Here is a 24,413-nt window from a genome sequence, read left to right as displayed (position 1 = left end):
AATAATGACTCTTCATTTCTGAGAGTATTAAATAGACCCGAAGTTAACAATGGGAAAACCGGTAAAAAAAATATAGATTAGAGATAGATATAGATTTAGTTTCTAGCAAGTCTAAACCTACCCAAAATATTCCACTGATTGACAACTTGACAGTATGGAATCAAGGATGAGTAAAAAAATATTTTTAATATGGAATTTAAGATACAGGTATCACTTATTCCACGTCATTAAACTTGTACCGAAGACATCCTTACTCATAGGCAAAGAACACAGAAGGGCTAGTCCAAGAGAAAAAACTACCTTGAAAAAATTGAGCTACACAAAGGTATGAAAACATAAAAAAAGGATTATTTCATCTAGTGTCTAGCTCTAAGTGTGACTTCAGAATAAGTGAAGTCTTTACTCTGAACATCGCCCTTATCGCGGATTCTTAAGAGTGTATTAGGACTAAAAAGTTTTTTTTTGGACTGATGCTCTAGTGCATTTTTTACTCCATAACCAGTATAGCCTGATATGATCAATGTCTGACACGACTGAAGTGTACTTAAATGTCGCAACTTCTTAAAACTAAACAGAAAATAAAAAAGCCATTTTGCACATTTCTATCATTGTATTGACTCAGCCTCCAAAGTATCTCTTGATAGCAATTATATTTCAACTGTATTGATTTGTTCTGAGTTTGACATTTGCATTAAAATATTCGTTCGATATTTAAAAGGTAAAATGTCAAATAACCTAAATAGCGAAACAGATTACCGTCAACATAAAAGGATCTGTCACAGGTAGTTAGGATAATCACACCGTCTTATTGTTTACATTATCTACTTAGAAGATTAGGTCTGCGACTTCATCTGTGTAGAATTAATATTATTACATATTATAAGAAAAAATATCATGACATTATGATAACTAAATATTATATAGTAAAATATGTTAAGTATTTTATTTTCGTCATATTTCATATTATATAGAATTCAACGGAAGAATTAATCAATTATATTGCGTCAATTTATTGATTGGTCGTAGTGCTGATATCACAAGTTTGGGACCGTGGTACAATAATTTAATAAAAAAGTCGGAATCGCAATCGCTATTGCTATTCGAATAGGTTGTAATTAGCTAAAGTATATATTAAACAATGTATATAATCACGATGTAAATAAACAACAATATTGTAGGCCATTTTTGCGTATACGATAACAAGCTTCAAATAACATCGTAAGATAAATTCTTATGGATTTTGTTAGTGAAATGGGTAGAAAACTGATATTGTATTACGATACAAATTGCTCCGTATTTATGAATTACTAAACCCCATTGTTTACCTTCCTTTGAATATATTTTTAAATATAAAAGTAGCTTTTATGAAGCGTTAGTTAATATAATGAGATTTAACTGACACAAAATCACAAATAACGAGTTTTAAGTATCAGAGAACAACTCTATATCGAAAAATCATTTCTCTGTGAACGTCGAGAAAATTGTTTATAGGGTGTTTTTTTGTTTGTGTTAAGGAAACATTATACTAAAACTTTTAATTCGATTCCAGATTTCACAATTTCAGTGTTGCAACGTTATGACGAGTAAGAAATTGCGTTGCGAAATTATTGACGGTAACGGAATATTTCCGGATCGATCGACTACTTTAATAGAAACTAAGTATATCAGAAAAATGCAGTTTTTTCTTTTTTCGAGTCCCTATGGATCCTTACCCTTGAGTTTTACATGTAAACATATATATGTTGTATCATTATTTTACAAAATGACAGTAGCTAATGTCAAATGAGGAATTGAATTAAAAAAATATTTCTGCCACTCTTTTATTTCCTTCCACAAGTCTTTTATTTCCTATCATTTACGTATTAAAACAAAGGGTAATACTGTATTTGATAGTAATTTATTCTATTTCATTTCTTATTAAATCGTTAATTTTTAACCTGTGAACTATTTCTTTTATTTGACAACTTGTCATTGACAACTGACACAATAATCCAAATTAATATTAAATTTTCAAAATCATCTTACGTTCTACGGCTTCCTTAAGTTAGCTGTTAGATTGTATTCGGTGGTTTTACAGAAATTCTATTTACTTCTAAACTATAAAATGGTAAGTTTTTGCTTTATTGTATTAAGGTTTTACCTATGAAAAAGTACCGCTTTAGTTGTAATTTATAGCAAAATTATTTTAAAAATTGCACTGTCATTGGCGCTTTTTGATATTGTACCAAAATACCTGAAAAAAATTGTTAATATTAACGGCTTAAGCTTTTAAATGTACTTCAATCTTTTAACGAAGAGGCGTGCTGGTCCATTAAGCGTGAAACAATACATTCTGTTGCCGGAAATAAAACATAACCAAACAAACCGAATAGACTAAACAACACTTGATATTATTCTATTTTCTTTCAGTTTCGCAACCAATATGATAGTGACGTCACTGTGTGGAGCCCACAGGGTCGTCTCCATCAAGTGGAGTATGCAATGGAGGCAGTTAAACTGGGTTCAGCAACAGTTGCACTAAAAAATAAGCAGTTTGCTGTATTAATAGCTCTCAAAAGAGCAGTGAGTGAGCTATCAGCTTATCAAAAAAAAATAATTCCCATTGATGATCATATTGGTATCTCTATGTCTGGACTAACTGCAGATGCAAGAATGTTAAGGTACATAATGTTCTTAACCCTGTAAGAATTAATATTTATCACAATCATAAACTTAGTGCATAAACTAAGGTTTGAAGTTTAAAAATAATAAAACAGTATATTGCAGTTGTAAATAGGCTTGTTATCTAATTCCCTTAAAGAAAATGGATTGGTATACAAATGCAGTAATATATCTCTCACAATGCCTCTACATTACTTGATTTGCAGTGAAAGACTCAGTATTCCCGGCAAAGAAGTTTCTTTAATGCAATGCATATTTAATTATTGATCTCAATTGAAAAACTTTATTTGGCTTAGTATAATTTAAAACTGTTATATTACAGCCGTTACATGCGGACAGAGTGTCTTAATTATCGCTATGCACATGATGCACCAATGCCAGTTGGCAGACTTATTGGTATGGTTGGTAACAAAATGCAAATATGCACTCAACGATATGATAAAAGACCATTAGGAGTTGGCCTACTTGTAGCTGGATATGATGTAAGTAATATTCTTTTTGTTTATTGATACTGAGTAGTTTGTGTTGTTTTTTTTAAGACTTATGATTATTGTATCATTGCAGGATCAAGGACCTCATATATACCAGACCTGCCCATCAGCAAATTTCTTTGATTGCCGTGCAATGGCTATTGGAGCTAGATCTCAGTCAGCAAGGACGTATCTTGAGAAGCACCTCACTTCATTCCAAGATTGTGATCTGCAGGAATTGGTTGCTCATGGTCTTAGGGCTTTGAGGGATACACTACCCAATGAAGTTGATTTAAATACTAAGGTACATAAATTAAATTATATATATATATATATTTTTTTTCTGGCATTTTTTATGCATAAAAACTAATTTTATACTTCATATTAACATATTCCTAACATTTTTGCTTAATAAGTATGTTTATGAAACTGATTTTATATTGAAAATATATTTATTTTAAATTAACAAAAGCATAAAAAATTTAAAATTATTAATTAAAACTTGACATCATACAAAGTTTATGATAATACATAATCGAATAAGTTAATTCTTCTGACTACAACTATGTGTATTTATATGTATATGCATCAGTGTGTTTTAAACATAACTTGTCAAATGATTTTATGAGCTGAAATAGCTTAGTGGTTAAGCATGTGTTTCTCAACCCTGAAGTTATTACTTTTATTGCTTTTATGCGATAAAAGAAAGCCTTAAATGAAACACTATATTTGGACTTAGGTAACAACTGCATTTAATCATTTAAAATATGAGCTTATAATCTTCATATAATTCCCCCATACTGAGGTTGTGATGCTAACAAACACTAATTTGGCTTATTGAAGGTTTCATAAATATGAGTGACACTCCAATACATAGTCCACATTTTGGACATTATCGGAAACGATAATTAAAATAAATGAGTTTGGAAAAAATAGAAGTTCTTGTTTTAGCTTCAAGTATGCAATGATTGCTTGCTTGGTTTACGATGATAATTATTAACTATTGATTATGATATTATGTACCATAACTAATCTTAGATTACATAACTCTTGCTTTTCTGTATTATTTATAGATAAATACATGTGTGTTATTAATAACTTGGAATTCATTTGCGCACATAATTTTAATGTATTTACATAATATAAAACATTTTTATTCTTAATTCGTGCCAACAACTTAATTAAATCTGATTAACCAAGATGAAGAAAATTATACATTTATAGGTTTTGGGCAAAATATCTTTAGTTCAGAGAGGAATTTAATTTCTAAAACACAAAAAAAATAACTCAAAAATAATCTGGTGATGGAAGTTCACCGCATTCTTTGCGGGGTAGAGAGCATTATCGCCTCTGGCCAGGCTACTAGTGTGTTCAATCACACTTAAGCATGGGCAGTGTATATGATTGTGATCAAAAGCAACTTTATATCTATGGAAAGTTCTTATATTTTACTTTAATTCCAGAATGTATCGATCGCTATCGTTGGGCCTAAAACACCTCTTCGAGTGGCTGATGAAGCGGAATTGAGTCGTTTTCTGGCGTTGGTCGAAGGAGAAGAAAGACGTGGAGGGACAGCCACTGGAGACGCTGCACCTTCGGGGGAAGAGCCCCAGCCACAAGTAAGAATATAATTCATATATTATATAAAAAAAAAGAAAAAAAAAAGAAAAAAAAATCTTTTAATTGATTAGTTCTTAAAGATTAAAAAAAAATTGTCACCAATTTAAATTATTTAGCTACGAATATCACCAAAAAATCTTAAAAAACTTTTTTCTAACATTGGGTTTGAAATAAAAACTCTGTGGTCCAGTATAATAAATTTATTGAGAATCAGCTATATTATAACATGCTACCTTATTGAAATAGGTGCTAATAATTTTTACAATTAAAATATTTTCCCTCGGATTATTGTTTTTAATTCATTTGTGTAGTAGAATGCCACATAACAACAGACGGCGTATAGTCCATGGTATTTTCTTCATCATCAATATCAGCTAACGTTGTTCTTCTCTCTGGGTCTCTTTTTATTACGTTCAAAGGCAGATCCTCAACATCTGACACATAGCCCCATTTCTCATACATTTTAAGCGCCGTAACACGCGGATTGTTTGACATCGGACTCGCTATATTTAAACGCAGGAACGGTTCTTCCACTGAAGATCTGACAGCTCGCTGTGCGCTTTTCTCGTCAAACTTCTCGTTTCGAAGCTTGGCATCGAATGCAATTTGCAAAAACATCGCCCATCGGGGCCTATAGTAGTTATAAACCATTTCTGCCCATTGTTTGCATGCGTAATCTGATATCTCCCCGTTTGGACCCCATAGTGTAATCTGATTTCTGGCATTGATATCGTACAAATACGACTCCCCGTCGTTTTCGGCTAAACTTTTTGCGCTCTGTAGCCAGTTTAGCAATGAGAAATCATTATGCGTTGCTAAAACTTCCCCCATGTCTTTCATAGCGTCCAAGAATCGGGTAATCGATGAGTTAAATGTCCAGGAATTGGTGTATCGGTCGTTCACTACATTTAGGTAGAGCTGATCTATTCTGTATTGTAACAGTTGACGGGCCACATCTACCAAGTCGTGGTCGAAGCCCCCTTGACAGTTATCGTTATTTGTGAGGACCAAGTTCTTCAAAGCATCGAGAAGATCTTTGCTTTTATACCAAGCCCAAGGGCGTATTTTAAAACTCGGTCGACGGGTTATCACGTACTTTCCCCTTATTTTGTTTAAACCGTCGAAATTGTAGACGCTTTTAAATAAATATCTCCAGGCGGTGGCAGTTGTGTTGCAGGCGTATCTTCTTTCTGCGTAATCTGCAACCCATTGATTCAAATCATTGATAGGTGATTCGCGCCACGCTGTTTCCAACATTAGGTCGTATACGACATAGTTTTGATTGATCCCTTCTGGCGTTAGACCCATTCCTATCATAGTGCTGTTAATCCTTTTCCTGACTTCGTAAACGTCTTTATTTATGGTCTGAATGTTACCAAACATGCCAAGGGTGCCTCCGAAATTGTGCAACATGCACCAAATGAATGGTTGACCATAATACATTTTGTATAAATCATATTGTGGCCACTGTTCCGATTGCAGGTCCAGCACTAACATTCTTCCATTTGGCACTGCTGTAAGGAAGGCCTTGACTCTATCAACTGGCCAAAACAGCGGATTATGTACGAACATCCAATTCTGTATCATCCACACAGCATTCTGGTCCTGTTCTATTAGAGTGTTATAAATTGCCTTCGCAGTCTGCTGCACTAATATTGTTGACCAGGGTTCAACCTGGATCTCGTTGAAGGGGTCGGCCGAGTATATATTACCCGTACCCAAACCCTCGGTGACTTTCCTTAGATACATTTTTCCAATGCTTTTGAAGAGTGGATCAAATGGGCTAAGGAATAAGTTGCAACAGTAGTCATCGTTGAATTTGTTCCACGTGTTCACTGAGTAGAATGTGGAGTTTGGAAATATTCGACTAAACGCTCGTGGGACGTGTCCATTGAACGCTGGAAGTATCGGAATCATACCAAGACTTTGCATTTGACTAACCACGAAATCCTGATTATTCTTTTGAACGTCGTGCCACGATTTGAATAATGGACCGGCCCAACCATGGACGTTACCCATTCTCAGCCATGACAGGAACGCTGGCCCCGTGAAGTGTTCATTGATTTCGTCATCAGTCATTCCTATTGTTTTGTAAATGCTTGCCCAGGCGGCTTCCTGGGCGATCGGTGCCAATGCCAAGTTGATTCCGTTCAACGCCATCCATTCCACATGTGTGGACCATTCGGTTTTCCACCAAACAAAACTGTATGACGCTGTACATACATTCTGATAATATCTGAATCTATCGTTAGCGACAACTGTTTCATCTACTTCGGGGAGAGGATCGGGAATTTGGACATTCTGCACTTGCCATGCTATTTGGCTCTTGCAGTATTTCTTCAAGTAATAATTGAAGCCCCAAACAGCAGCCACTCCGGTACTGGCTTTTATTTGTAGTTGTCCATTAACAGTCCGAAGTACGAACACGTCCTTATTATGAACGAAGAGAACTGGACTCACAATCACGTTCACGTTATTTAAATATTTTTTAATTATTGATTCCGCAGCCGCCTTTTGTATGTCAGGTGATGTTTTTGTTTGCAATACCACTGGGTCTAAATAATTGAGGTTGATTGCCGTAGTGTATGAGAATAAACAAATGATAAGGTAAATAGAGTACATCGCGAACGCTTGCGACGAACGCGGGGCAATGAATGTACTATTCAGAGGGTCTTAAGTGAATAATAGTGACCATTGACCTGAAGAAAGATAAGCTCAGACCCGGCGAAGTTTTGTACTAAATATTTTATTTATGTACTAATATATTGAAGTTGTAATTTTGTTTATAGTTTCGCTATTACAATGTCTTATCCCTAAATAAAATTAATATATATATAATAAATAATACATTTAAAAAATAAAGGTATACATGTCTCTTTTTATAATTTATAATTTATAATTTAGCGTAATTAGAATTTGACGGATAGATAACAAAGAAAAGTGCTGGAGTGGTTTATAATAAAGTGTAAGGTGTGCCCGTGCAAAACCGGGACAATGATAAGTAACTAGTATCATTTTAAGTGTGCAAAAAAAATATAGGCATCTACATATATTTTTTTTATTTAAAATCATTACAATTAATAAAATATTAAGTGATATATTTTATTAAAATGTGTATTAAAAAAAAACAAAAATATATATTTGACCCCGACGTGATTTGAACACGCAACCTTCTGATCTGGAGTCAGACGCGCTACCGTTGCGCCACGGAGTCGATGACATTCGACTTGAAAAGTTCAAAGTGTTTAGAATGGCTGGCTAATTCATTTTTAGATATTATGAGTTTGTTGCTGTTGCAATATTTTGTTATTAAGATATTTGTTTAAAAAAATTGTGTTACTTAAATTTGTAAGTTAATAGTGAGTTGTTTAAAAGCAATTGATCATTGCTGCTCGTAAACCTAAAACATTCACTGAATGTATAATATATATTGGAAAACTGGGAGATATTATTTTTAAATATCTATTTATTATTAATAATTTTGCTTATTTTACTTATTAAAATATGTATTAGGAATTTCTTGTTTTGTATTTGTTATCATGTTAATATTATTTACAAATTGCTATCTGGTAATAGATAAGGATTCTTTAATGAGTTTGTCTTTAACAAAGTAGGATAACATGCAAATATCCGGTTATATCTTAGCTTCGTTACTAGCTATGGGTAATTCACCTAATTATGGCAATTCTTAAAAGGCCGGGAACGCACTTGCGATCAGTTTGCCTCTAACATTAAAATCTACTTCTATGTTTATTCAATATTCATAAATTCATTTTGCTTATTTTCAGCAGGCGATGGACACGGAGTAAGTTCAAGACTGGAAGCCGTGGGAAGGGATGACCAGATCGAAGACCTGATGCCGTATTGTCCTCCTACCCACAAATATGCCACAATTGTGGTTCTACCCTCTTTTCTATGCTATTGGAAAGGGCGGCCTCGGCCAGTGTTCAGACCTATTGCTGCGTAAATTATTGGTATAAGTTAATAAAATAATCTGTGTTCAAAACTAAATCGGTGTTGTCTATTCCCATTTTTATTCTGTTCACTTTCTATCATATTATACAAACGATAATCCATCGCCAAATTTTAATATAAAATTATATTTTCTTTAAATAGTTTTTGGATTAAACATACCAATTTTATTTAACAAAATGAAACTGATCGTCTTGCTTGTACTATAAATATGTACGTTTATATGTCTGAATGCTGGCCGAGGTAAATAATATTTATCCTGTGTAATTCTTCTTAATTAAATGCATACATTTTTAATTGATTTTTTTATTTATACATACTGTTATAAACATTAAAAAATATACGCTGAAGCCATTAGGCCAACACTGCTCAACTATAAACTTAAACTGCTTTAGATATTATTTTTAGACACAATTCTTCCTTATATATTTTTGTACATAAGAATATAAAGTCTTAAAGCAGTGTAGTGGCTTAAGTAGGAGACTCTCATCCCTATGGTTGTAGGTTCGAGCCTCGGTTGTACTTTCTGTCTTTGTGCGGATTTAACGTTTGCTCGAACGGCGAAGGAATGTCTGAAGCCGGTTTGCCTTAGATCCAAAAAGGTACAGAAATCTGAGGTTGTATATGACAATATTTTTTCCCAGGCATAATAACTGAATTTAATGAAAATTCAAGGATTCAAAAATTTGCCTATTAAGAACATTTTTGAAAGACGTTGAAGTTTGTGGATATATGAAAATAATATTGTATATAAGTAGATACATATAAAACCAATATACTTACATGGAAATTAGGAATAGTATGATTTTGCCTTTCATTTCAATTTCAACAAGTTTCCCTACAAAAATATGTTCATGCTATGCTAAAGATAAAGAAGACATATATTTTTGGCACAGTCATATGAAACGCGCCATCCTTTCCTTTTAGATTTCTAAAGGTTTTCTAAATAAAATTCATAGTGTGATTTGATTTATTTAATCTCTCATAATTAAAATTAACATATTTACAAATTATAAAGGTAACAGGAGTTCAGTATAAAGCATCAATAATTAAGGGTTCAATATGAAAACCAGTACATCGACTACGCCTCGTAGAGATTACGACTGGTTCATGAACATAGAACCCACGGAAGGGCAGTGGTATGATGCTACTGACAGGTCTTTATCATATCTTAATAATTTCAATTTGTAACAGTGAATAATTGATTGATAAATTGTACTGCAACACATCTCCATGGCGCGCTGTCAAGTCATTAGGATCCCAGCTGGGTTGCCATGCTAAAATATATGATACATCAGAGCCAAAATGCACTTATATATATTAAAAAGGCATTTTTATGCGGCCCTCAAAAAAAGGTTATTTTTAATTCCTGTGTCAGCTTTATTTATATGTATGAATACAAACTTGTAGATTATTACTTATTGTCATATTACCAATTTGACTAGGTCTAACTTATTACAATCGATATTGGTGGTCCTGTTGTACATTTTTTGGTATGGGACAATATATAAATATACAAAACTTAACTATATACAATTAATCTTAGCACCGTTTATATAAAACTAATTCTTGAGAATTTTGGACTTCGATCACGCGGAAGCTAACTTATGGTAATTTCAAATATATCTTTGGAATAAAAACAAAATACTATACATATGCACATGAACTAATTAAGAATGGAATATTTATATTTATTTTTTATTTTCGTTTAAAAAATGAGCCTATTTCTCGTATTTTCCTTCGATAGAGCTGGCTTGTTATGACTGAAGAAATATCTATTAAAAACTCGGCTAGTTTAAAAGTCGATTGACCGTCTAGTTAAATACACACTTTATTTTGATAATTCGCAGTGTCGATATTACTGCAAGTTTCAATCCTATCTGTTACTTTTTTATTTTTAAAGTAAAAGTGTAATTGTATACATATCATCGATTGTGGCAATGTAAATATAATTTTACTTATCATAAAGACAATATAGAAAACCAAAAAGGTTGAAAGAAAGCACTGTCCTACCAGTTATCAGCTACCAACACTATCGAAGACAAATTAGGAGATTCAAGGCTAATACGTATTATTTACATTTATGTGTACAGGTTGTGTCATACAAGAGTATCTAATACATATCCGTTTCCTGTGTACGTAAAGACGGGCTGGTTTTGATCTAAAACAGGTATGTAACTTTCTTGTAACGCTATCGGCTGTCGACTTGATGCCTCATTCAATTGTCTTTCCAAAATAGTATTTTGTAACTCTTCTTCCTCCAATTGTAAGGTTAATTCATCTAACAATTTCGTTCTATATTCCAATTCACTTTCTGTTCTTTCCAGCTCTTTATTGTTATCTTGCATTTCTTGGGCTGTTTTTGCAAGATCTTCCTCTATTTTGTCAATCAGCATTGTCACTTGTGATACGTTTTCACAGCTATTTGCCTTGTTTTCGTCTGTATATCGTTTGACCTTCGCTGTTAATCGAACAACTAGTTCCTCTTCGCGGTGTAGTCTTTTGTTTATAATCGCGAGCTTTTCAAGAAGTTCAATTTCTTCTCTTATTTTTGTTAGTTCGTCGGCTGATGCTTCTGAATCTGTGTCGGTGTGCGTTTGGATCAATCTTTCGGAGTTTACTTGGCAGATATCTGTAAGTTCTTTAGTAAAGTAGTGCTCTCTCATTAGGTGTCGTTCTCTTCTGGATTTGTGTTTTGTGTGTCTTCTAGGTGGCGTGCCACTGCCGACTCCTACACCGCTGTCACTATTGGCTGCTTGGCTATCATTTACCTCACTGCATCTCCCGAGATCTCTCAGATATGATTCCAACAGATAATTTGTTCCATGCTTTTCCATTCTACTTTTGTGTGTTTGGTCTTCTAATTGATCGATAAGTTTTTCCTGCTCCCTGTAAGAAACAATATTTTAATCTGTTATCGATACTAAGCAGTCAAGTTTATATGTATATTGGCTAATGCTCGTTTGTGGTTAATTTAAATAATGATGTTTGTTGATCATTATACATGCAATTACCTAATAGGCATCAACTAATATTAACTCTGTAGTCATGAATAAATTTATTTCAAATTAACCATAACAATTTGTATTGTCATTGAAAGACGCAATAAGCCTGCAATTGAAATATTATTTAATAATAGAGATGCGAATAAAAACCTTGATACGTAAAGCAGAGGTTGGAAATAATATAGGTATTTTAAATTATGGATTAAGCTAATGTGAAAATACTAATGTAAGTGATTAATTAACTAATTAATTAAAAAGTGATTAATATACTCCAAACATAGCTAGTTTTTTAAATGATAGATTCAGACATTGAAAAAAGAGAATGAAGCCGACTTTACGGCTGTAATGAGGCTAGTTCATTTAAGATAAACTATACATTTGGGAGCTATACTGTGATTTTTAATTCCGTAGAATTATGATATTTCATATGTGTTGCTTCTAAAAAAGTTTCTTCTTCTTCTCCTCTGAAAAAGGGACCAAATTTGATCTATTAGAGGACATTAAAACAGACAGTAAAATAAAATGCTACGTATTTTTTATTTTTTACCTACAAAAAGTTAATCTTACATAAATAACAAATATTTTAATATCACGAACAATACATTTCTATCTGCATTAAGCACTGCCTTTTAATTCCAGGTTTAGTAAACTTAAATGAAATGTTATCTTTACTTGTGCGTTTTTTACTGTTTTTGATCAAAAGGAGTCCCTTTTTTTAAGTCTAATTATCACTCGCCGTAAAACCACTTAATGTGGAGCATCGCACTTAATAAAATTGATATATTCAACAATAAATAAAATATAGCATCAGACGTTCTCGACTCTTATTAAAATTGAAAAATGTGCCCTGCCAAAGAGTTTGAAATCTCTGACATGTCAAAAAATGATAGCTGTCAGAATTATACGGAATTAAAAATCAGAGTATAAGTGCTCTCTTTCGAAGGTAAACATCAGGTCAAACAAGTTTAACATCGGGTAAGCCTCCTGCCCGTTTGCCCCCTATTCTATAAAAAAACTTAAGTAAATTTTACCTAAGCTTATCAAGTTGCTGGTGTATCGTCCTACTCTGATGCTGTATCACAGACACGAGTCTCGCTGCTGGCTCTTCACTCTTAGCTCTCGGTGGAGGTGTTGCTGCTCTATGACCTTTCCGTCGTCTTCTCGTCCTACTGCGACTTCCAGCATCACTGTCTCGCCCAGAATCATCTTCTCCACCGCTGGATAATCTTCGAAGTGATAGACGAACCTGTTATAAGTAAACTTATATTAACAGGAGTAGAACAACAGAATACGCCACCTTCATAACATGAATATCATATATCATTGACTATAACTGTTTTGGCCTGGAAGAGATCGCTCGAAAGGAATAAGGACGCCAGTTGCCCGAATTTTCATATAATTATGCTGAATAACTATTACTGTATGCAACGAAGTGTTAATAAATAAATAAAAGATGGTACTCTTGGATATAACTTACTTCAAAAAATAGTAGGATTACTAATACTAGGATTTATTTATTTAGTATAAACATATTTGTTTAGGTTATATATGTATTCATTAGTCACTCTAATAGGCAAGAAGGTGATCAGCCTTCTGTGCCTGACACATGCTGTTGAATTTTTGTTTCCTCACAACGTTTTCCTTCAACGTTCGAGCGAATGTTAAATACGTATAAAGGGGGAAGTCCGTTGGTAATCCACGGCGGAGACTATTAATGCACAACTGGGAATCGATCCTACAACTTCAGGGATGAGTTATAAGTCTTCTTAAGTCTATAGGCCAACTGCTTATTTATGCTGGTATTTGTCAAACATGACATTAATGCCCTTAAAATCTGTAAATGGGTAGAATGTTAAGTAGTTCTATGTAATAATCTTACTTCATGTCTAGCATCTCCCCACGCAGCCAATACATGCAGCACCGGCACATCTGGTGGTAAAGGTCGTTCTACTCCCCTCCATCGCTCAGCTAGAACCCACTCGCCTGGTTCGCTTAAGCAGCTGGCTGTTACATTAATATTATTTAATATCGTGTCGTTGCATTCGAATCATAAACGTCGAAACGTTTATATAGTACTGTATAGGAAACATTTCTATCATTTTTATAGCCAAGGGCGCTTTTCATTAGGTATATAAAAAATACTGGGTTCAATTCAATTCAAAATCATTTATCTATATAGGTAACATAATGTACACTTATGAACGTCAAAGTATATGAATATTTTACATTTACAGCGAGTTCTTGTTCTCAAGGACGTAGAACGGAAGAGAACAACTGGCAATAAACTCTCTGCCACTCTTTTTAATCGGCAATTTTTTTGGTTTACACAACATTTGTAAGGAGCTGCAACCATTACACCATGTTCCACATTATATACTAAGTAATTAATAATAATAAAAAAAATAAAAAGTAGTCCTCTATCTGCAGGAGGCATGGTGAAATAGGTGCAAGCACTTACATTCTCGTTGGATAAACACGCAAATATATAGTAGACAGTCCTTTATTTCTCTAAATATATTTCACTATTACTGCCATAAAATAAATCATTCCGGCCTCGAACCAAATTGGAAAATAAATGCTATTTTATTATAATCCAAACGTCGACCAGTAATCAAACCCGACATGAATCCTCTTAGCCAAGATGTGTATGGTATTTAACCTCTTATCATTGATAAATCTTTCTTACCTTCTGGAGTATCTTGTAAGGCCCTGACGATATCAGCACACGTGGTGTGAGACCGCACCCCTCTCACCCATAATTTCTGACCACGAGCTAGCACCCCCACCTCTTCATCGCTGTAGTCTGATGAGGAAGGCTCCATATTTCCACCTGTTAAGTAATACTTAAATGAATAACATAAAAAGCTTAATGTGCAGTTACGTATAATAACTTTTATTGCGCTTCATGGAGCCCTCGGTCATGTTTCAGACACAAAAGCTTGGTATTAGCGGCAAGGAGTGGTAAAATTTCCTTTGAAAAAAGTTCGTAAAAATCCATAGATTAATGACCAAACAGATTAAAGGACTGTATAAAAGCCAAAGGTAAATAATATGCAGGTATAAATTTTAATAATATTACATTACTTCATTTTTAGAAATGCATTTCCATTTGTAACAGAACTTTTGGCTGGTCTAATTATTTTAATTATATACGATGAACTCGTGTGATATATCGAGTAAAAATAATTACTTCCCTCCCCTAAGTTCAATATTGTAACCTTTACCAATGACCCCACAAAAGCGGACCTTTTAGACAAAATAGTGACAAAATAATGTCTTATAGTGGTTAAGGACCTGCACCAATAATAAGCTTACCCGTTGAAAGGATTTCGTTTAGTTCTACCAATATCTGTAGCGCGAAAATTATTAACTGAACATTTAAGTCGGGATCACAATCGCTATTGCCGGCTAAGTTGCTGTTAATGTCTGTACTTGAATTCTAGACTCTGTCCAGGGTTCAAACTCTTATCTGATAAAAAACACAAAGATTCACAGAATTGTACTAGGACCTAGGTACTAAAACTTTTTTTTTGTATCATATTTAATTGTAAAACAAAAGTAATTATTATTAGGAGCGCTTAACGAACAAAACAATTTTCAACCCAAATAAAATGTATATTTAATAAGAGCACAGACTAAGTTTATTATTAAGGAACAAGTAGTATTTAATCACACATGTCAAAACTAAAAGTGAAAACAAATAAATAAATAATATTTGTTCGAACCACAGCTCAGACTAAGAAAGTCACAGCTCAGACTTTCTTAGTTTAATAAGCTTGGTGATATCCTAAATCATCGGAGTACGCCCTGAGAGTACAGTCAGACGTAGGCACTCTGTTCAATAGTCACATTAAATTAAAATTTCATTATTTCATTTTTGTACGCGAGTTGTTAATATAGAGTAAAAATAAAAACCGGTATTATTAAAATCACCCCAAAGACTCAGAAACCGTACATTTTAGTCCTTCGAGCCGGATTGCACCCAGCTATATACGAGCCAAGGCTGTTCACTATCTTTAATCTTGATTTTATTTCCAAATGACTATTCGCTCGTAATAAACAATAGAAGGTAACAACGTAATAGGTCAAAAGAAATGCGTTGCTAGGCAACCAACGACCAAACAAACAGGGGTTGCATAAGTTTGCACAATTTAGGGGCGGTTGGCGCCAGGCACGCGAACATTATCAGGAAATCGGGGCTGCATAGTTGCAGTTCGTAACTAGTTTGCATAAGTGCATTTTAATGGAAATCTAGTTTTATTGAAGGAAATGTTCAAAAAAGGATCATAAAACGAAATTGGATGCAGACATTTTCCTGAATTGACTTATTTTATTGCCGTTTAGATGTTATTGACGGTATGCCAACTTATTTGTTGGTTGTAAAGATTTCTACTTAAGAAAACTCTGGCTATATAACGTATTATGTACAAAAAGGTTCAAACATTTACGACAGGACAACCCCAATAAATACATTACATTTAACTTAGTAATACCTAATTCGGCGATGTTGTGTGTATGTATGTATTTATATAAAAACATTATCTATTATTAAAAACATATAGGCTTTTGAAGGAAATACACACATTTATTGAACCAGGTTCCTTACTTTGTACCTTCCAACAGTATGAGCATCACCGATCCCGATCAATATATGTTTTGCCCCCACAGTTCCAAGGTTCAAGGCTACTAAGAGGACTACATCGTAGTTACATACAAAAAGGTCGGATGTCGCTATTATAGATAGATAAAACATAAATTTCGAAACACACAAACAGAAAAAAAATAAAAATAACAAAAGAAGATGAAAAGAAAAAAGGATTAAGATACATTTTAAGTGTGTAATGTGCGTTGTGGTTGTAACTGGCTCTCAGCATTATGCTATGGAGCGGACATGTTCCACAGCGCTGGTCATCAGCGCTCAGACGCAAAAAAATAAAAAAATAATTTTAGTAAATATTAACAGGGTAAGTAAAGTAGTTTTGGGAGTTAAAATGTACAAGTTCATGTCCCCGTATACAGTAGATGCTATTTCCAATCTTACTTAGGGGGTTTTAAAAAAAAGCGTAGGTACCATCCCTAAAGTCCCGCTGAGTAACTATAAAATTCGGTGTAGCATGTGTCAATGGTGGCACTTTATCTCGTTTGTACCAACTCTAAAATTTCCAAAATAAAGCAGAAAATATGCGTGATTTCTACGCGATACAGCACTTTTACCGTTATTAATAGAACAATATAAACGATTCAAAGGCACCCCTAATCTACCCCTTCGTAAAACTAAACAAGTCTGAAAGTTCATTAAATCAATACGAGCTAAAATAAAATTCGGTGAAGGTGCGGCAAATGCCAGGAGTGGGGTGGGGTTTGCGGAAACACCTAATGGACGTTAGTCACGACACGATAGCACTGGGGAAGTTTAGATTTACTTTCAGAAACAAAAGAAGGAGTGTATTGTCAGTCTATATACTTCGTTATTCTTCAGTAGCTAATAAAGTTATGCTAAATTTAATTATTGAATCACACAGTAAATTTAGTACAAAATGTCAAGGAATAGAAGGTAATAATTTAAGTGTAAATAAAAAGAAAACTATATACAATTTCGGAATTATAGTAATAACAGACAAAGACATTTTATCGATATGTACGTTGTGGTTTATGACATTTTCTTTTGAATTATTGTATGTAAAGGGAGGATAAACTTGCTGAGTTTCTTGCCCGTTCTTCTCAGAACAAGACCTCCTGGTAGTCTTGCGAACGGATGGCGTAGTTTTGCTCTTTCGCGAATTTTGTAAACGTTTTTGACATTCACAAGCATGCCTTAGGTCGCATCTGGACTGAATAAATGAATTTTGATTTTGATTTTTTGATTTTTATATGTGTTTGCTTTGAATCGAGCTCGCAAAGTGCCTTCAAAAACGCAGCAAATATTATCACCGCTTTGTTGCCTGAATTCTGCTAGAGAAGATCACTGCCGTGTCATGCTTTCAAGGGGAGATTCAATTTCTAAGGCAAGGTGACATAAGGACTATAATTTTTCAGAATAAAAATATATACTTACGTTCCTTTAATGTATTGATAGAATATTTTTTTTGTATTCTCACCCACTACAAACAAATACACGTCAACTATTTACTGTTTCTTTTTAGTCCGTTTAAATTCGGTTTTCAAAACAAAAAAAAAACCTACAAAACGTTTCAAGGTCAAGCCTCAAATGTATCTGTTTCGTGATCATATATATATATATATATATATATATATATATATATATATATAGGGATACTGAAAATATTAGCCGTATTTCGAATAAGCCTGCGAAGTTTTTTGGTACATGAACTTTCATGAAATAACTGCGTACGTACGGTGCGATATATTTATTTTTATGTTCGTGTATCAGGTACCTTATCTACAAACAAATACATATATTAAAAGCAGTTCTCTTTATATTTTTAAATAAATATTACCCATTTCATCGTACTGTTTGCGTAATTTTTCCTCGCGGTCATTTGCAATATATTATTTGTTAGTTGCCAGATGCTAAACGGAACTCAACAGAAATATAAACGCAATATAAATGTAACAAAATAGCCGGTGGCTAAGTATTATGAAGTGTACACGCTAAGCCTAATTGCCCACGGTAGCACTAGTGACTTACTTATGTATCGATGATTTTCAATACTAGAACTAGAATTATTATATTAAGGAACAAATTGATTTTTAAAAACAATACAAAGTATCTGCTGATTTGTTTTGTTATCAAAAAGATAACAAAACTTCATCATCCATTTTTTTTAAAGAAGCGAAATCAGATTATACTTATGTGGCAACTTTAAACATTTATATAACGTTCAAAACAATCACTACACACAACCATAGACAACAACACAACATGAAACAGTAATAAATTAAAATATTATCAAAAAAAACTATTTCTTACAGATAGCAATTTACAAGCAGAAGACCTTTTGTAAGTTCACCCAACGGACAATTAAAAACATTTTTTATTATACTTACATAAGTATAGATATTATAAAAGAAAAATATCAGTAAACAATTGCTGTGATATTTATCGATACATTTCCCATCACTATGTGTAATAGGTGAATTATCAGTAGCCCATGCTTAGCACAGGCACCTAATTATAGACGGGAACGCCGCGCGTTGAGCGCACGCAAAGACGCTGTTACACACAGGCATAGAGACCGGCGAACAATTTCGACTTAACGCAGCAGTTAGAATCATTACTTGCCGTAAGCGATACGCCGTTTCTGTTATTAAATAGAATAATAATAGGTTTTTAAAATACATATGTTTACGTCCAATCTTAGAACTCAAGCTTTCTGTGATGAATACTAGAAACAATAACCATACGATGGTATCTATTTCTGAATAGAGATGTCGGTACAATTATAATTTTATAACACCAAAGTCAAATTAGATCAAAACTGATATGTTTATTTGATTCACCAATATGATTAGATCTACAAATTAACAGACTATTTGATAGTCTGTAGTAATATCATAATCATTACTATTAAAGTGGGAGCAATGGTTCGAGTGTCAGCTGACATTATTTCGACAGATATAATATGACTGATATATAGTATACTAGTTGTAAAGTAGATATAAATTTGTCAGAAACGAAGCCTCAAGTAACCTCAACTCATTATTATACGTTTGTTTCTACTTTATATTATATTCTAAAGTTTTTTTACTCCAATAAAATATATAGCTTTACAATGTTGTAACCGACACAATAATAATACACCAATTAAAAATTAATAAAAGTTTGGTCCCTATAACAGTATACCGTTATCGCTGTCAGCATTTACTCGCTGTATTGCGATACTTATTCTTCTAGCGAGAAAATACACCAGCTCTGGGGCATACTGGGGCCAGTACTGTGCATTTGAGTTCCACGCGTAGAGTCTACCCCAAAGGAAACAAAATCGAAGTTGTAGGAAAGGCAATCTTATATTTTAACTTATATTCATATGAACGCAAATAGAGTTATCTAGGTTACTTTTTTTCTTTAAGTTTCATAAAAGTTTGTACCTTCTATGTCCACTAGGACTTCAACAAAATTTGTAACTTGCAACAAGATAACATAATATTTACCCATTTAAAATAGTACAAGTCTACGCACAAAATAGTCCTCACTATTATTAAAAATTTTTTGCTAGGAAGTATAAAAGAGTGGTGAACTAGAGAACCGTGTGTTTGATAACAAACAAAACAATAACAAAAATATGACTTTCAATCTTCGTTCATCTTTACTCGCATCCGTTTGCGTATTAATTATTGCAAAAGGAAAACATTTAAAATTTCAGTTGAGCCTAGTTTAATTTATATCTTTAAATAAACTATTTAAATATCATTATCATAAAACGAAATAAAAGTTCATGGAAACGAAAAATATACCGTATTAAGATTTATTTATAATAATGGTAATTTATTTGCAAGAATATGGTAGAACAATGTTATGGTGGTACAATCTAAAGCTCGCTTTTTTGCCACACATAAGTGCGTACAAATTTGACTTAAAAGGTACATTAGAACTTACAATTACATTTCTAGTCAGATCATAGTCAATTCTTATATTGATTTATCGCTGCATCATATTCTTAAAATATATTATTAATAAACATTACGTTATCAAATGAATATTAATAACTATGTTTCACGCAAGTCAATAAGTCAATTTTTAAAAATCCTGGTAGGAAGATCTTTGAATGTAAATTATTATAAACCTTGATTGCCATACAAAATGTGTTTTTTGTAGCTTATATATTGCCAAAATTTAAACATATTATGAAACTATTACAAAACAGTTTTATATCCATCTTTTAAGTACATACATTTTCAAACTATACTATGTTAATCGACCACTTTTCTAATCATTCTCCCGCGAAGAGTCCAGAAAACTGCTGCTGCTAGAGCAAGAGGAATATGACTTGGACGCTAGACTCTGCGTCGAACACAGAGCAAAAATGTTGCTTCCGGCTGCGGTGATAATTCCCGGAATTAACATAATCTCTCCATATGCGCTTTCCGTTTCGTCATTATCTTCAAACCAAATTTGATTAAAGTGAAATCCCTACGAAGCTCTAGTGAGTCTTACCATAAAATCCCCATCAAGAATTTGCGGTAAAGGTAAGGCAAGAAGACTCTTCTATATGAGATTCTAAGAAACTTCATTTATACCCTTGAGGTAGTGTTTATTCTAGACTACTAAAATTGCAATCGATCTACAGGGAAGTGGACATTCAAAATTACTCACTCAAAATGCAAATCACTTCGGTGATTAGTTTGATTAATCATCAACGGCTACCAAGAATGGTCTAAATTGCATATTATTTGGCACGGGTCAAATTGATACCAGTTCTAAGAAAGGTATCCTAAACTGTAGTTTAACCTAAGGCGTTTTAAATGGATAAAATACTTTTATAATATTTAAAACTTCTGGAAGGCAGACGAGCAAGAGGCTCACCTGATGTTAAGTGTATAATGTATTCTTTTAGTTTAATACGAGTAGAACCGAATATTTGAATAGTCAATATATAAAATTGTATGTCAAAATTTGAATATAATTAAAGAACTGCACAGATTAACGGACGTTTTTAAATGTGAGTGAACTGACAAAAGATCTGTTTCATATTAGAATACTAAATCACTCATTCTTAATATTAATAAGGAGATCTTTAAATTAATCGATGTGTTCTGTGGTCGAAGATCAATCGAAAGAGTTCTATATTTTATATAATCTGTAGCATTGGCGCCAACCTAATAAAAAAAATACAATTTCAATACTGTATCCATGTTGCATGAATGACAAATTAAGATTTAGCTTTTCATAAACCAGGTTCTTAAACATACAACGCTTAGTTCACACAAACAGCAGTTAATGTGTCATTACCCGGTGTTTTTGTTTGATACAGACAATGATGTGAGTGTCTTATCTTTATTATAGATAAGGTAGATTGACGGAAACCGTTTAAGTTTTGAAGCTATTGTTAAATATGTTTGCTTATGATTACAGGATTATTTTATTACCTTTAATAAAAGCAAGACATTGAGAGGGTTCGATAAAGCTCATACCACAAAGTAAGCCGATATTATTATATTTTGAAAGCATCTTTAATAATTTTCGTTTGTGGGTGGGAGATTTTTGCGTGACTATTTCTACTTTGCAGGTTTTAAATCCGCGCAAAATTATTTACATGACATTGTTGATTGATTCGGTGTGCAGCAAAAACTGCCTCAAAAAAACGCTATATAACAATAGGTGGGATTTCGTATTTTGCCTTCACGTCCGATGATGAAACTCAGCTGCAACAACTCCTTTGAACACTCTCCATGATAAATACTGTAAAAGATACAGTGACCACACATCTCTACGCAACGCAATTACAATGTATGAGTAAAAAAAAATCAATTAAAAGCACACTAGATTAACTTAAAATTCTGAAAATGTCTGTCTAATAGATAAGTTTTACTATTTAAATAGCAATAGTTGATAAAGCAAAACTTTTCCTTATCAAGTATCGACATAACTACGCAATCGTTGAGAAAAAGTAACTATGTAACAGTAATTAAGAGAATTGTGATTATGTACGGATCACAGAGACACGTTACAACAATACGAACTTATGCGGGAATAGCTGTCAACTAAATGACTTTGTGTGGGTTAAGTTAGAAGCGTGAAAATATTTTATAATATTTTATAAGTATGTTAAGTGAGTTATCTTTGATAGTAACATTTTTGTATTTTTGCCGCGCACTATGTAAGCTGCCCATATAAGTATTTCCAAACCAATTCGACTTCAAGAGTGTACCGATTTTTAAAAAGCCGGTGACTCACACGCCAGCCCTGTGGCTTGACTGTGGATCAGCCGTTAACAGCTGTCACAGCCCATGAACCAGAAATCATTTTTATATCCATTAGTCCATACCTTTTTCAGTACATTTTTAGATCAGGCTATCGTTCTCCCGCAGTCCAGAAAAAGAAGAGTCTAGAAAACTACTATGCTGCGAGAGTAAGAGGAGAAACTATGCCTGTGGTACTGGGAGCGTTAGTGGCCTTTAGGCTAATATTTTTTTAAATTTCTATTTTTGTCATTTATAAGATGAAAATACTAAATTAAGAGCGATGTTAAGCAGAATTCCTACTACAATATCCCAATTTCACTACATGCATAGTGTATAGCAATATAGATTGTAAATGATTCGTTTTCTATATTGCACAGATTTGAATCCATTACGTTTAGGGCCTGTTTCACAATGTATGGATAATGTACCAAATAGCTATGCAACACATAAATTATTCGAAAGATAAAAGTTCCTAATAAGATATTTCGCGTTTCATGACGAATAGCGCTATCTGACAGTCGTGAAATACAAAAATACTGTTTATCCTACCAATAAGTAATAAATAGCTTATTTGGAACTTAGTATTGTGTCGTATGTGTACCGTATGAATAAAGTTAAAAACCATATTATTTTAAAACAAAGTTCTCATTTTTAAAACCAGTTACAAAAAAGCGCGGGCATAAATGGTACTTCTATCTGTAACTGAGTTTTTGTATATCGCTACCTCTTGTAAATTAGATCTCTCGATATGGCAATACATTTAAAAACTCAGGAAGCTTATCCATTGATGTAACATGGGAGTTAATCAATGATAGTAGCAATTAAAATATTTCAATCTATGCGATGGGATTTCTTCCGTCAGCGCAAAAAGACTTGACTTCTCAAAAAATTATTTAAAACCGTCTTCTATCTTCAGTCTTCGTTGTTCTAGACCACATTGGGCTGAGGCATCAGGAAATTCACGGGTAATATAACTCCTGTGAATTCTCCCAGTGCCAAGACCCAATGTAGTCCTTGGTCCAAGCATCCTGTAGTTTCTTCTCTATTGTTGTTGCATAGTTCTTCATTAGTCATCAAGTCTTAAAATTAAAGTCTTATTCAGAGTGGATACTTAGCGAGGACACACATTCATATGTCAACACGTTAGTAGTAGCGGTAGGTCTCGACTCTGAATTTTACCTTTACAAGAAAAATTATTAACGCGAATTTATTAATTAATTAACACGAGTATGACTGGAATGCAACTTTATTTAACTCCCAAAAAAACTAATCGTATATCATAGAGGTACTTAAACGGCCAAACCCAATAATTAATGGACAATAAAATCAGACCGTGTCAGTCGGTCGATCTCCTATCTGCATCCCAATAACCAAGCCAAAATATACATGTCTATGTTTAAAACATATATATGTATTTAAAATCTTAAGAAAGGACACAGTTGAACGGTCATTTTTTCGGTTCATTTTCATTCAAAGGTATCCACATACACCGATCCGACCTACCATGGATAGCTTGTATCGACAGATAGCTATTACAATCCGTCGATTGGTTATTGGCATACTGTTATCAATATTTGGATTAAGATGTCTATCTCAGATGGTCAAATATAGGTTATTGGGTTTGGGCGTAAGACATCGGTTTCGTCAAGACGTTTTATTCGCTGTTCTAGCGAATGTTAATTGAGCACATAGAAAGAAAAGAAAGTCCATTGGTCCAGAACCGCGGATCGAACCTACGACCTCAGGGAAGAGATTGGCACGACAAAGCCATTCGGCCAACGCTTCCCTACGACTGTATTTAAATTTTCGGTTCGTATTCCCA

General features: G+C 33.4%; 3 protein-coding genes and 1 non-coding gene across 7 annotated transcripts in view; 1 reads left to right on the top strand and 3 right to left on the bottom strand.

Annotated features, from left to right (window-relative positions):
* Positions 1-1,999: 1,999 nt before the first annotated feature.
* Positions 2,000-9,020, top strand: LOC110994041 (proteasome subunit alpha type-1). Of its 2 annotated transcripts, none has more exons than XM_045631628.1 (6): positions 2,000-2,107; positions 2,410-2,660; positions 2,984-3,143; positions 3,226-3,435; positions 4,595-4,750; positions 8,543-9,020. In XM_045631628.1, the coding sequence occupies exons 1-6, from the start codon at positions 2,105-2,107 to the stop codon at positions 8,558-8,560; spliced, it is 798 nt and encodes a 265-aa protein (XP_045487584.1). In that variant the 5' UTR covers positions 2,000-2,104; the 3' UTR covers positions 8,561-9,020. The 2 variants fall into 2 exon arrangements, with proteins under 2 accessions (XP_045487584.1, XP_022116213.1); XM_022260521.2 differs by having other exon boundaries at positions 8,540-9,020.
* On the bottom strand, positions 4,937-7,414 carry LOC110994038 (alpha-N-acetylglucosaminidase). Its single transcript, XM_022260516.2, has one exon. It carries the CDS (start codon positions 7,371-7,373, stop codon positions 5,046-5,048), a length of 2,328 nt encoding a protein of 775 aa, XP_022116208.2. The 5' UTR covers positions 7,374-7,414; the 3' UTR covers positions 4,937-5,045.
* Positions 7,894-7,965, bottom strand: Trnaw-cca. Its single transcript has one exon. It is a non-coding gene; the product is annotated as a tRNA-Trp (tRNA).
* Positions 9,021-9,682: 662 nt separating the features above from the next.
* LOC110994039 (ras association domain-containing protein 10) overlaps positions 9,683-24,413 on the bottom strand; it is an 89,159-nt gene continuing 74,428 nt past the window's right edge. For all 3 annotated transcript variants that reach the window (XM_022260517.2, XM_022260518.2, XM_045631700.1), the window contains 4 exons: positions 14,415-14,558; positions 13,608-13,732; positions 12,760-12,974; positions 9,683-11,612 (listed from right to left, as the gene is read on the bottom strand). In XM_022260517.2, coding sequence (XP_022116209.2) covers positions 10,823-11,612; positions 12,760-12,974; positions 13,608-13,732; positions 14,415-14,550 — 1,266 coding nt within the window. In that variant the 5' untranslated portion in view covers positions 14,551-14,558 and the 3' untranslated portion in view covers positions 9,683-10,822. The remainder of the gene's footprint in view (positions 11,613-12,759; positions 12,975-13,607; positions 13,733-14,414; positions 14,559-24,413) is intronic.

This window comes from Pieris rapae, chromosome 16, assembly GCF_905147795.1.
Source record: "Pieris rapae chromosome 16, ilPieRapa1.1, whole genome shotgun sequence".
Lineage (NCBI taxonomy): Eukaryota > Metazoa > Arthropoda > Insecta > Lepidoptera > Pieridae > Pieris > Pieris rapae.
The sequence above is the reverse complement of the archived record's forward strand: the minus strand, read 5'-3'. Positions and strand labels throughout refer to the sequence as shown.

Coding starts and splice junctions, on each gene's coding strand:
- LOC110994041 (XM_022260521.2), top strand. Junction 2,661..2,983: donor GCAGATGCAAGAATGTTAAG/GTACATAATGTT, acceptor GTTATATTACAG/CCGTTACATGCGGACAGAGT. Junction 3,436..4,594: donor AAGTTGATTTAAATACTAAG/GTACATAAATTA, acceptor CTTTAATTCCAG/AATGTATCGATCGCTATCGT.
- LOC110994038 (XM_022260516.2), bottom strand. CDS start 7,373: ATGTACTCTATTTACCTTATCATTTGTTTATTCTCATACACTACGGCA.